This window comes from Lytechinus variegatus, chromosome 3 (genome assembly GCF_018143015.1).
Source record: "Lytechinus variegatus isolate NC3 chromosome 3, Lvar_3.0, whole genome shotgun sequence".
Classification (NCBI taxonomy): domain Eukaryota; kingdom Metazoa; phylum Echinodermata; class Echinoidea; order Temnopleuroida; family Toxopneustidae; genus Lytechinus; species Lytechinus variegatus.
In genome coordinates, this window is record NC_054742.1 from 8,131,340 (window position 1) to 8,145,364 (window position 14,025).

At 34.7% G+C, this 14,025-nt stretch overlaps 1 protein-coding gene across 1 annotated transcript; it reads right to left on the reverse strand.

Moving 5' to 3' along the window:
* Positions 1-1,099: 1,099 nt before the first annotated feature.
* LOC121410140 (protein FAM185A-like) lies at positions 1,100-11,588 on the reverse strand. Its single transcript, XM_041602027.1, has 7 exons — positions 10,933-11,588; positions 8,652-8,761; positions 7,815-7,907; positions 7,138-7,315; positions 6,002-6,100; positions 4,450-4,575; positions 1,100-2,935 (listed from the first exon to the last, which is right to left on the reverse strand). The coding sequence occupies exons 1-7, from the start codon at positions 11,504-11,506 to the stop codon at positions 2,826-2,828; spliced, it is 1,290 nt and encodes a 429-aa protein (XP_041457961.1). The 5' UTR covers positions 11,507-11,588; the 3' UTR covers positions 1,100-2,825.
* Between the last annotated feature and the right edge of the window lie 2,437 nt (positions 11,589-14,025).

Sequence of the window (14,025 nt, forward strand, 5' to 3'; positions counted from 1 at the left end):
TTTTTTATGGCCAAACGCCTGATTGTTTTTCTGTTTTGTTGTAAACAAACGGGTGTCTTCTTATGTTATTCTATTTTGTAAGACATTTCATATGCCAACATCATAATAATCTTATAATGTGATCTGTTATATCATGGATGTTTTGTTATGCTTACTATAGATGAAAACGATGAATAAAACATGAATTACAAAAAAAAAAGAAATTATGAAGTGATGATACAACTAGCATGTTCTTGAATATAACATACTGTAACTTGTTTTCAAAACTGATTTTGATCATGCAAAAAGAAAAAGGTTCTTGCAAGACTGTATGATATTTGAACTGATATCACATGATCATTGAATACCATGTCATCAATGATGCAAAACACATTTCTCATTACAGATACAAACCTAGAGCTCCTATTACTTTTGAATTCATATAATATGCATGATATGAAGATGTAGGGTGGTTTGTAAACATCACTAGTACTACATACATAACTTCTATTATGCCCCACACTCTGAGATACAACACTTAGCTTTGATGTATTGATACTTTCTATGTTCGTTGGTAGAAGCTATATTTTCAGAAAGCCACCATTATCAACAGGAAACTTGATGCATGGAATATCTTGCATCTGGTTCTGAAATGAAAATATTTCTCTACATTACACCATCGTTTCAATCATGACTCAACACACTTATTAATACATAATGGTTTGGAAATGCAGTGGTGCTTGAACTTTCTAAGCAATTAAATGTTTAAATGGTGGAACCATTATCAAAACCTTTGTATGATCTGGAAATTCTAGCACCACTGGGAATGCAAATATTTGTAGAAAACCCATCAAAAACAGAGTCATATCAAATAGAAATACACCCACTAGCAGTTATGCTGATGTATTATGTATATGGAAATTAATAGTCAATTTAGACAAACTGCAATTTCAAGAAGTGACAATGTTATTTCTTCTCTATAGGCATGGTCACAAAGCCCGAGCATTGTTGGAGCGGTCGTGGAGCGAGAGAAAAAAAAATCATCACCGCTCGCTACCGTTCACCATTTTCGATTGTTTTTTTTCTTCGATTTTTGTTCTCGATTTTTCCCCCAATTTTGTGAGCAAATTTCGACCCTCTCTCCCTACTGCTCCGCGACCGCTCCAACAACGCTCGGGCGGTGTGACCAGGCCTTTATGAGAGCAAGATGTACCCAATGACCATTAGAGATTTGATTTATAACATGCATAAGTAGGCAAATAATTATTATCATCAATTATAAATTTTGTAAATAATCAATTTACATTATAGCACAAAGAGTAGAAATTGCAAACAAATATTTTTAACAAATATAAGACAGGAATTCATAAGGCACTAATATCAATTTGCCTTACAAAGTGATGACAAAATTATAAAAATACAAGTGGAACACCTCTGGCAGTCTCGCCTGCATTATGTGATTCAATGTAGCAGCAGTGCTGACTTTGAAAACAACTATTGAATAAATATTCACAAAAAACACCATTCATATGATAATAAGTGACTTTTGAATTTGGGACATGTGGCCTGAAACTCATGCAGGATTTTCAGTGATACACCATTACCCTTATGTCCCAGTTTTATTGAGCTGGGTCCATAAACTTTGAACGTTATGACATTTAAGATTTCAATTTTGATGCTGCCGTCGCTGCTTTCCGTCGTCTGAAAGCTGGTGCCTATATTCTCGCTCTGCTATGCAGGTGAGACAACGTAATTATATTTCCATTATTCTAAAACAAAACTTCAATATTTCCAACTAAATTGGATCTTTTCAAGTCATAATAAATATACACAATTTACAAAATATAGCTTAGGTCAATCTTTGGTGGTATACAAATATGAAACAAGATGGTTCATGAACCGTGAGTCTTGTCTGAAAAGCGGCGCCTTTAGTCTCACTCTGCTATGCAGGTTGGTGTTTCATAAAGCTGTTTGTAAGTTAAGAGCGACTTTAAGAACGACTGGTGATCCTTCCATGTGGTAAATATGGTACATACATTAGCGATGGTTAAGTGTGTAAGAAAGGTTCACCAGTCATTCTTAAAGTCGCTCTTATCGTACAAACAGCTTTATGAAATGGCCCCTTGGTGAGACAAAAAGTGATCACTAGGTCTCTGCCAAACTTAGTACAGGGGAGACAAAAAGAAGAAATGCAATTTTGAGGGACTTGCATCAAGTAATTAATCCAAATCTTCAAAATCACAAGAGGTATTCATCGGATAGATCTGAGTGGCCTTTTCCATCTCAATGACAATTTAAAGACCATGAAAGCCACAGTATGAAATTTAGGAAATGCAGATGTAGATTACAGACACAGCAATATGCTTTTACAGCTAGAAGCATTAATAACTGGAATGCTTTGCCAGAGGAAGCAGTTTCTGCTACTAGTATAAATGCATTTATATCTGCAATTCAGAAGCACTGGAAACTCTATCCATTGAAATATTTATCATACCAGAGACAACCCAATGTGACGAGAGGCTAATAAGCTTCAAGCTTTAAGTCTCTACATCCAAGTAAAATACGTAAGTAATAGTTTCTTTTGTCTATTTGACTTTGCCACCTTCATTATAATATAAGCACATCATTAATTACCAAGCTCTTTAGATCCTGTAGTCTTTGACACTAGACCAACGCCTCCTTAGTAAATGGCCTAAACTCATTTCAAGGTATAAAACATTCAACCATAATCATGACATGCCAGAGTTATATCTAAATATCTTCAAAGTTATACAGCTCTCTTTAGACCTGATATAGATATCTCTATCACACACTCTAGAAGAAACACAGATTATTAACTGTTGCTTTCAGGTTCCTAATTCCAAAGAATCAAACCAAGATTGAGTCTTCACAGTAATACTACCTTCTTTAGACTTGGCAATGATCTTTGCATCAACACCACCACCATTTAGCTCACCTGTATTAACAAGAGAAAAAGAAATATTCCATTGCAATTCTGATGAAAAACAACTTATCTTACTTTGACTCTACAGTAATTAATTTAACACGGTCAAAGAATAATTTGTTTTTTATCCTTTACAACTTGTTTACCTCTTTGTACATCAATCTCATGGTTGAAAATCCAATTCTGGTTTATCAGAGTACATTCAGTTATTCACTGGTTGATTTCATTAAAAACACTGGACTGATTTGTAAAATGCAACTGAACAATTCTCTCCAACTATCTTATATGCCCTCTAAGTTAATCATATCTAGGACAGTGATACAGCATTCAGCTAATATGATACTTTGTCCACCCGGGTTACTGTATATTGTAACAAGTTTTGATGAATATTAGTGTCTGATCTTAATAAACAACACTTGAAAATGAAATAATCAGTATTTTACAAAATCTTCCTATATCATATTGAATATATTTGTATTTTCGATTCAGTCACTACTTTGCTTGTCCAGACATGGTAAAGCAAAGCTCTGTATAATTTGTTAATGCTCAGACAGGATGTTACTACAAATGATACTAATAATAAAGTACTATGGGTGGAAAATTTCAAAAAGTTTGTTCAAAGTTTCAAGCACAAACTCCTGATATATTTTATGCTAACCTCTCTAAGAATACGATTGGTTTCTCTCTTTATTTGTTTTTTTCAGTCAGTTGGCAAATTTTCATCTCCTCATATACAAATGACTTTGTAGTTCAAACAGTCTCCTTATTAATGACTTCAAGACATTAATGAAATATCCATCTGAAACATCAGAACATACCCCTGATGATAGAGAATGCAGCTCCTGAATTATGCAACATTCTACTCTAATCATGATGTAATTAGTCACAGTAACAGTATTTGAGAGGAATTTCTTGTGCAGTATGAATTGATTTCTTTCTTAAAAGTAAATAACTTGGACAAACATGTGGGAGCAATATATTTCATACATTTGAACATTAAAATAAATCCAAAAATGCGAACTTGATCTTCAAATCTTTTCCAGTCTAAGAAACCAAATAAATTTTCAGAAGGGGTCAAGAAATGGGCATTTTAAATTATTCTTGCGGCTCTTTTCTGTAACTTATTCAACATTTCGGTAACTTCTTTAAATTTATTCTCCAGACAATACAACAATAATCTAGAATTGGCAAAACCATAGCATTATATGAAGTGAGTAAAATATTTTCATTGACACAAGCTTTTAACCTTCGTAGAAAACAAGGACTTTACAAGGGTAAGATGAAAACATGTCACTGTGATCTTGACCTTTTGACCTCAAAATCAATAGGCTTCCTGGGATCCATGCGAGTATCATACAAATCATATGAGCCTTCATGTAGGTTAAGATAAACTGAAGTTATCGCGCTTACAAGGAAAAGTCAATGGACGGGTGGACAGACAGACGGACACCGAGCGTGATACCATAATACGGCCTTTAGCTAAAGCTGACAACAAATGGTATGAGATCTGTCAGTAGAATTCTTACCTATCACCTGCTGATGATCAGATGGTTGGGTAGTAAGAAATACTAGAGCACTATCTATATCAACCTGATGTCCACTTAGATCAATGTGTGATACACACTCCTCGGGTAACTTTATCTCTATGTCTCCTACAGTCCATACAGGAAATTATCAAATGGAGGTATATAAAAAGATTATTACTTGAGGTTATATGTTGATATGATATATCTTAACTATGCAATATACTTGTATTATGAATGCATACCAAGCCAAAAATAGTCATATAAACTGCAGACCAGCAACATCCCAATATACTTGTATTATGAATGCATACAAGCCAAAAATTAGCAATATAAACTGCAGACCAGTAACATCTCATAATAACATAATTCATGAGAACTCTATTAGGTTCATATCTTTTAAACTGAATACAGTCCGACCTCTCTTATCCGGACACGTTGGGACCAGCACCTATCCGGATAAGGGATTTATCCGGATCTGGGAGACCCAATATTAAATACACGCAGCTGCCTCCCCAGCTCCGCGGTAGTAGCTGCACGTAATCTATTTAGTGGGCATACACAGACAGTATTCACTGCAGTGTCAGTGCAAATTATAGGCGGTATTTTTACAGAAATAAAATTGATTGGTGGCAAAAACTGTTGGATAATTTACCTGCTCAAATAATTGAGATATAAATCGAGCATACCTCAAAAGAAAGAGAATGAATGACTCGATGAAACTAAGTTTTACAATTAGATCATCGAGGCGGCCATCGCCGCTTTGCAATGTCAGCCATTGTTATGTGTGTGTGTGTGTATTTGAGTTTTGTCAGACGTGTATCAATCAGATATGATTATTTACGTCTGGGACCGACCTTTAACGTCACCATCCGAAAGACGTAACCAGGGCTCGAACCTCTGCATCAATTTGTAACTTCCCCACAGCTTGGATTACAGGTGCACGCCACAACGCCCAGTTATACTGACTGTAGGCTTAAACATGATAGATGGCGCTGTCCGTATTGCGGACTAGCGTTAGCTAGCGAGACATGTGTTGCTTTTTCCCGGAAAACAAAAAGAGAATGTGATGATATGTTTGCACTGCGCCCCATTTCCTGGAAAATTATCATGCCTACGTTTTTTTTGGTGATTTGGGTGAGATATTTTCATGAAAAATAATGTTGTTTTAGGTAGACTATATTGGAAAATATATGTAATCAAAGGGAGTTTGCGTATAGGATTGAGTTTAGATTGCAATCTCATTTACTCACGTACTAGACTGAATTGAAAAAAAAATCTTGGCAAGTGTGCCTCCGGATAATGGAGAGATCCGGATAAGGGGAGGCCGGATCAGAGAGGACGGACTGTAATGGTTTTAAATTAACTTGATACAAGTAGTACTTTCTATCTTTTTGATAGAAATTCCTGGTTAGCCAAGCACAAGAAAATGTAAATCAAAATGATTCATATGTATGGTTTATATGAAGGGTCTCAAATTCAACTGTACATTTAAAGGATGTAGAGATTAACAACACTGTAAAAATGACATGATTTTAGTAATAAAAGAATTTACCTTTATCAGTCTCAATATTGATATCATCATGGCAGGATAGATAGCCTTTAAATGTAGCTTGGCCTGGAAGACTAACTGACATGGAACCTTGTACACAACCTGACAGATTGGAAACAACAGTAGGAGTAGTCATAACGATATAAGTAGTAGTGTAGTAGTAGTAGTAGCAGTAGTAGAAGTAGCAGTAGTAATAGTAGCAGTAATAGAAATAATAGTAGCAGCAGCAGTAATAGTGGTAGTAGTAGTAGTAGTAGTAGTAGTAGTAGTAGTAGTAGTAGTACATGTAGTAGTAGTAGTGGTAGAAGTAGTAGTAGTAGTAGTAGCAGTAGTAGTAACAGCAGCAGAAGCAGCAGTAGTAGTAGTAGTAGTAGCAGTACTAATAGTAGCAGTGATAGAAGAAAAATAGCAGTAGCAATAATGGTAGTATAGTAGTAGTAGTAATAGTAGCAGCAGTAATAATAGTAGTAATAGTAGCAGTAGTAACAGTAGTAATCGTAGTAGTAACAGTAGTAGTAGTGATAGCAGTAATATAAGTAATAATAGTATAGGCAAAAGTAGTAGCAGCAGCAGTAGTAGTAGTAGTAGAAGTAGTAGTAGCAGTAGCACTAGTAGTAGTAGTAGTAGTAGTAGTAGTAGTAGCAGTAATAGAAAAAGTAATAGTAGTAGCAGTAGTGGTAGCAGTATAAGTAGTAGGAGAAGTAGTAGTAGTAGTAGTAGTAGAAGTAGTAGTAGTAGTAGTAGTAGTAGTAATAGTAGTAGTAGTAGTAGTAGTAGTAGTAGTAGTAGTAGTAGTAGTAGTAATAGCAGTAGTAGTAGTAGTAGTAGTAGTAGTAGTAGTAGTAGTAGTAGTAATAATAGCAGTAGTAGTAGTAGTAGTAGTAGTAGTAGTAGTAGTAGTAGTAGTAGTAGTAGTAGTAGTAGTAGTAGTAGTAGTAGTCCTAGTAGGAGGAGTAGTAGAAAGTACAAGACATTACGTTTTCGTTCTTCATTAATCATCTGTTCTGTACAAATTTTGCTTCCAAAATACACAACTGTACATAAAAAAATAACTCTCTGAAAAATACTCATTTACAACTAGCTGCATATTTGTCAAAAAACTACAGACTGTTTTCAAAGTAAAAAAAATGTATACATACCAGTAAAAACATCTCCTCCTGTGGTTATCTTGCAGTCAGTATGCATATTACTTATGTGAACTGATCCTGTATGACTGCACACCTGAGATTTCCTAGTGTAAATATCTTTGATGTGAACATCTCCTGACTCGGTGGAGAATTCAAAGTCAAGGCCCTGGATCCTATCAGCATTCACTGTCTAAAATCAGAAGATGATTGGAAATGCATTCAGATGAACTGGTTTATACAGGAATTCAGTATAACATATAGAACCATCATGCGTTTTCCATGAAAGTGTTGAAAGTGTTTCAACAAATTCATGACTCTAGAAGGGAAAAAACTTGTGGACTTGGAACTTGACCTTAAAACACCAACAACAAAAATCAGAATCCATGTGAGGATTGTAAAATACATCTAGTATGTACATGTATGTCCCAAGGTGGACTTCTAACATCTTTCTTCTTTTCCTCATTAAAAATACCCAACAAACAAAAGTAAAGTATACACACCTACGAATGCTTTCCTAAATTCTTTATTTTTGTTCAATGTTTGACAAACATGACAAGTTATCTTTAGAATTGGAATTATTATCTCTCACTTTTTCTTTAAAGCAAATTAAATCTTAACACAATTAGTCTATAATACAAATTCTGGTTTGAATAACAATACAAGCAAATACAAGCAACAGTGTAACTTACCCCATTATTTCTAGTTTTAATCACTCCACTTCCCTGCAACGCTTTTAGGCAGCTGATATTTCCACTTGTTGACTCGACATTTACATGGGCAGACTGTAAAAAGGTGAATGTAGTAGAAAAAAAGAACTCTTTTCTGATAAAAGAAATATTTGGTCTAAATAAAGAAGAGATTATAAGAGAGTATAAGATAGGAATTTAACTGATATGAATTGTAAACTGAACCAATAATTTTCATCAATAGTAATGACTGAAACTATTATAAGTTCATTATTGAGATTAGACAGAATGATAATGGTTTTCATTACTTTAATTAAAATTACATTTATACTTTTACTAGATAAGTAAAATGTAATGGGAGGGTGAGCCTCAAGTGATGTCTTATTCCCGCGCATTTAAAAATACTAGACATGTCTGGATATTTCATAATCATATCCATAGGCCACGGAACGGTTTTCAAAGAGACAGGGTTGGCCAAAAGTGAAGAAGGGGGAGTAAGTTGACCATGAAAAAAAAATAATCAGATGGTAGTTTTTACGTTTTTATTTTTTTCACAGGCCATGCTATCTTAAGATAAGAACAAATATCAAATCCTCAATCAGATTTCATGTGATACTCAGAAAAGTATAGCCTTCCAGGACCTAATCCTAAATGAAATTTAAATTTAGTTTCGTTTCTGATGACTACTCTGATTAATTCTGTTTTTGACATACCTATTCTTCACGCAAGTTTCATTTCTATTTGTTTGCCCCCCAAAAAACATATCACAAGACAAATCTTTTTGACAGTGATCATAAAGAATAGACAAAAATCTAAGATATATTTTCAATTTTCCATTACCTTCATACTCTTTAGTGTGATGTCTCCCTTGTTGGTATTTATGTAACACATTTCATTTTCCAGGTTTTCAACAGAAATATGGCCTTCATCTTTAGTTGACACATCTACATCTATGGTATAGATTGTGATGAAGAAAAAGAATTTTCTTTCATCATATATTGATCAATTTGTATTATGCATCAAAATACTAAGAATCATCTCACACATGAATTTAAATAGTTTGAGCATTATTTAATACATTTTGTAAAACTAATTGTGAAAAAATATGATAAATTATTTTCTAGTATATATATCCAAAAATTGTAAATTAATTTCTAACCTATGTGCCTATTTGATTCACCAATCATTAATCAGTTGACACAAATCGGTCTATGGCAGTCTTCATCTGGCAAATATGTCAATGTACTTAAACAAGTATATTGAACAACAAGTGGAATGCCTCTGGCCGTCTCACCTGCATCACGCGGTTTAACATAGCAGCAGTGCTGACTTTGAATACTACTCTAACTCGCACAAGATGTTCAGTGATACATGGTTACTCTTATGTCCACTTTTTATGAACTAGACCAATAAACTTACAGAGATATGATGGTTATTCAACAAAAAACCCCAACATGGCCAAAGTTCATTGACCTTACATGACCTTTGACCTTGATCATGTGACCTGAAACTCGAACAGGATGTTCAGTGATACTTGATTACTCTTATGTACAAGTTTCATGAATCAGATCCATAAACTTTCAAAGTTATGATGGTAATTCAACAGATACACCCAATTCGGCCAAAGTTCATTGACCTTTGACCTTGGTCATGTGAACTGAAACGTGCACAGGATGTTCAGTGATACTTGATTACTCTAATGTCCAAGTTTAATGAACTAGACCAATAAACTTTCAAAGTTATGATGGTAATTCAACAGATACCCCCGATTCGGCCAAAGTTCATTGACCCTAAATGACCTTTGACCTTAATCATGAGACCTGAAACTTGCACAAAATGTTCAGTGATGCTTGATTACTATTATGTCCAAGTTTCATGAATCAGATCCATAAACTTTCAAAGTTATGATGGGAATTCAACAGATATCCCCAATTCGGCCAAAGTTCATTGACCCTAAATGACCTTTGACCTTGGTCATGTGACGTGAAACTCATGTAGGATGTTCAGTGATACTTGATTAACCTAATGTCCAAGTTTCATGAACTAGGTCCATATATTTTCTAAGTTATGATGACATTTCAAAAACTTAACCTCAGGTTAAGATTTTGATGTTGATTCCTCCAACATGGTCTAAGTTCATTGACCCTAAATGACCTTTGACCTTGGTCATGTGACATGAAACTCTAATAGGATGTTCAGTAATACTTGATTAACCTTATGGCCAAGTTTTATTAACTAGGTCCATATACTTTCTAAGTTATGACGTCATTTCAAAAACTTAACCTCAGGTTAAGATTTGATGTTGACGCCGCCGCCGCCGTCGCCGCCGGAAAAGCGGCGCCTATAGTCTCACTTTGCTTCGCAGGTGAGACAAAAATCAAGGATACTGTAAAAACAAATAAAAAAAAGAGAGAAAAAAGGGGGGGTTCACAACAAAATGAAGTTCATTTTGGTTGCCTTTTTACACATCTTCCAGAATACCTGGGGTGCTCAGTACAAGCACCCAAGGAAAGTTTTGGAGATGCTCCATGGCCCTTGCTATATACCAAGGGCCATGGTTTGTGACTTATATCGTTGGGAACGAACAGTGAATGGATGAGTAAATTTTAAAAAATTGAACAGCAAATGCTGTTTTTACTTTTTTGATGTACTTTACAGATTTAGTAGGATGCTTATGAAAGCATTTAATATGTTATTTTTTTCAGTTTTCAATTTTTTTTTTTTTTTTTGGGGGGGATGCCCCCTTCCCCTGGTGCTGCCAGCTAAATGTATGTGTCCAATTCAAAACTCTTGCTTTGAAATAAGTTACATGATGTAGGATGGGGGGTCGGGTGTCTGGACACTTTATATTTTTGAAGCCTTCTTTTTTGTCTTTGGATTATACTAAAAATATGAATTCAATAGTTGCAATCATCTTTTATTTTGTTCTCTATATTTTCTAACATTTTGTACTAAAAATTGATGAAACTTTGCTTTTTTTTTCCAAATGACTTTCTAAAATTGATCGTCCAGACACACAACCTGTCCGGACACACAACAACTGGGTATATATGATTTATTGTCAACTTCTAAGAAACAAAATGCAAAGTGCAAAGAAAAGAATTGACTGGAATTAATATACCATAACACGTTGGTACTTCAATAATTAAAGCCAGGGGTGGCAGCATGCCTGAGCAACCATCATGAGAGATTGTAATTCCTTGTTCTTCATTTGACAAGCAAGAAATATTTGAAATGGATTCTGCAAAAGAAGAAGGATCCAATGGCAATCTAGCATCAGACTCGTCAGAGGAAACAGAAGAAGCTAATAAATGAACAAATACTCTGTCTCCTGCTGGATAGTCATGAGGATTAGTTGGCACAATACGAGTGGGAAATGGAAAATCTTTAACCAAAAGCTTTCCGAAAGGCGTTTCGAGTTCAAATGGCCATGACTTTAGTCTCACGACGTCGCTTCCTTCTTCACCACTGGCACGCGCACCAGTACAATGAAAACTACGGAAATTGACCCACGTTGCCACCGAAACTCCAGGCATAGAAGTTCTTCGCTTGGCGACAATTGGCTGATCTTCTACAGGAGACCTACTTACAACTTTACCGATGTTCTGCCTTTGGTTATTGAAATTTCTTGTAGAATTCTTGATACTCTCCATGAAAGAATATTTAACTTGTTTCAATCCTGAAAGAAATGCCATTTTGACAGGACGATTTTTTAACGTTAGAATGGATTTTCCTGGTTGACAGGCCACGAAAGCCAAGGATCGATGTTTACATACAAATAATATGTTAGGGTATTAGTCTAGGTTTTGTACACTTGTTATTAATTTTTAAAGTGACATAAGTTTATTCAAACCAATCAGCTACATACAAATACATGTTGTGGATACACCAGCTTACACCATCAGGGTAAATTTTGCTGAAAATATCAGCGTTTTACAATTTTTATGAATATTTTGTGAGATTTATAGCTCCTTTTGGGATATCGAAGTCGCCATAATGATATGACAAAATTTCATTTTTTCCTTTTTGTAATTTTCAATGGATAAACATCAGAAAAGATGTAAAGTATTATGTTTGCAATATTTAGGCTATGTCTTTCGTGATCAATTTCCAATATCACACATGTTTAATTGAATTGGTAAATTTCAATATTTTACTAAAAAATAGGTTTTGTCAAGGAGCTAAATGATTTTTTTATAATCATGATTTAATTAATCTAAAATGGCTATATGGTTCATATATCACAATAAAACAGCAGTGGCTAAGGGAAAGTATATGCTGGTGAGATTTATAGAAAAAGCACCAAAAGCCATGGACAATTTACCTTCTTGATCATTTTTGAACAGAACCATCTTCATAAATTGTATAAAACATAGCTAAATTATGATAAAACAAACATATACAAACAAAACAAAAATGATACATATACTTTTACAATGACTAACTAGTAAGTAAACAAAAGATTAGTTTAAGACATTTTGTAAGCTCGTGGCTTTCGACAAGCATATACTGGGCACGCTTGGACTGAATCTTATGCTCTGTAGTAATCTATTCCAGTTTAATACAATTAGGCTATCACAAATGAATTCAATGCAGTTTTTGTTCTTGCAAACCATTGATAATTTCTCTGACGTGTTGAATCCTAGCAGGAGTTAACAACAAACATCTGATATTAAAATGAAAGCTGTGCGCACCGTACCGGAATCAGTAGGCGAGATTAGTAGCCGGGGTAATAGTCTGGCAGTAGACATTTTTCATACCTGGAATATGCTGGAAAAGATGTTTAGTACAAAGTTTTTACCTGAATTTACTTCAATAACCATATTTAGAACGTGAATCAACAACAACAAAAAAACCCTTGTACTTAACAGCTTTTCCAGCATATTCCAGGTATGAAAATTTTTTACTGCCAGAATAAAGCCCGCTACTAATAGCTAGTCTACCGATTCCGGTAGGGTGCGCACAGCTTTCATTTTAATATAGATGCTTTTGTTCAATGTTAACTCCAGAATTCATCTGTCAGAGAATTAATGTCCATCAACCGTTTGAAAGAACAAAATCTGCGTGGCATTGAATTCATTTGCGATAGCATCAAAGAATTACTACAAAGCATATAAGGCTCCTTAGAAAAATGATATTATTTATGTTTTCAGTCTTGCTGGCTTAGAGATATAGCATGTTGCATATGCTAATTTAAAAAAAATGCTCAAGATTGCTTAGGTGGCAACCAAGCTGAATTAAACTCAAAACAATCTAGAACACGAATCAACAAAAAAAAAGACACCTGGACTTTATGAGCACCTTTGGTCTTGAGCACCCAGCAAGGTGGATACTGCACGCTAAACAAATCCTTTATTATTATTGTTAGTATTATAATTATTATCATTATTACCGTACTATCATCATCATTATCATTATTATTATCATTATATAACAACAGTATTATGTTGATTGTGATTTACATGAATATCAAACAGTTCAAGGATACTAAATAATAAAGAGGCAGCTACTGAGCTGCAGAAATAAGAAATATTTGGACTTCTGTAATTCAAATATGTAAGTCTTTCTTTGTTGTGGGATCAAGATATTATGAAGAAGAAGGAATGAATTCAGTCATTTAGTCTTTGTAAACAAAAGAGAGCATACAAAATTGTCAAGAAATCAATGAATGGATACACATTCATATCTAGAAAACTTTTTGAACAAACGTGCATTTTATATGTTGACTTTGCTGGCTTTCCATAGTTGAGGTTGATCTGGTGAATCGTAATTCTTTGTAAGACGGGAGGGAGCGTTTCATCAACATCTTTGTATGACCGGGGGAGCGTTTCATGAAAGGACTTGTCAGACGTTTTATCCGACAAGTCCTGTTTTATCCGACAGTTACTATAGTAACAGTGCTTCTCAACCACTCAGAATCCAGGAAAGTTGTCAGATCTGACAACTTGTCGGACGAAAATATTGATGAAACGCTCCCCAATTGTCAGATCTGACAACTTTCCTTGATTCTGATTGGCTGAGAGGTACTGTTACTATGGTAATTGTCGGATGAAACAGGACTTGTCGGAACAAATCCTTTCATGAAACGCTCCCAGGTCTATGTTTTGTACATGTATTCCATACTGATTTAGGTCTTTATCCACCCACACTGCTTTCCTTAAAGGTCAAGTCCACCTCAGAAAAATTTTGATTTGAATCAATAGAGAAAAATCAG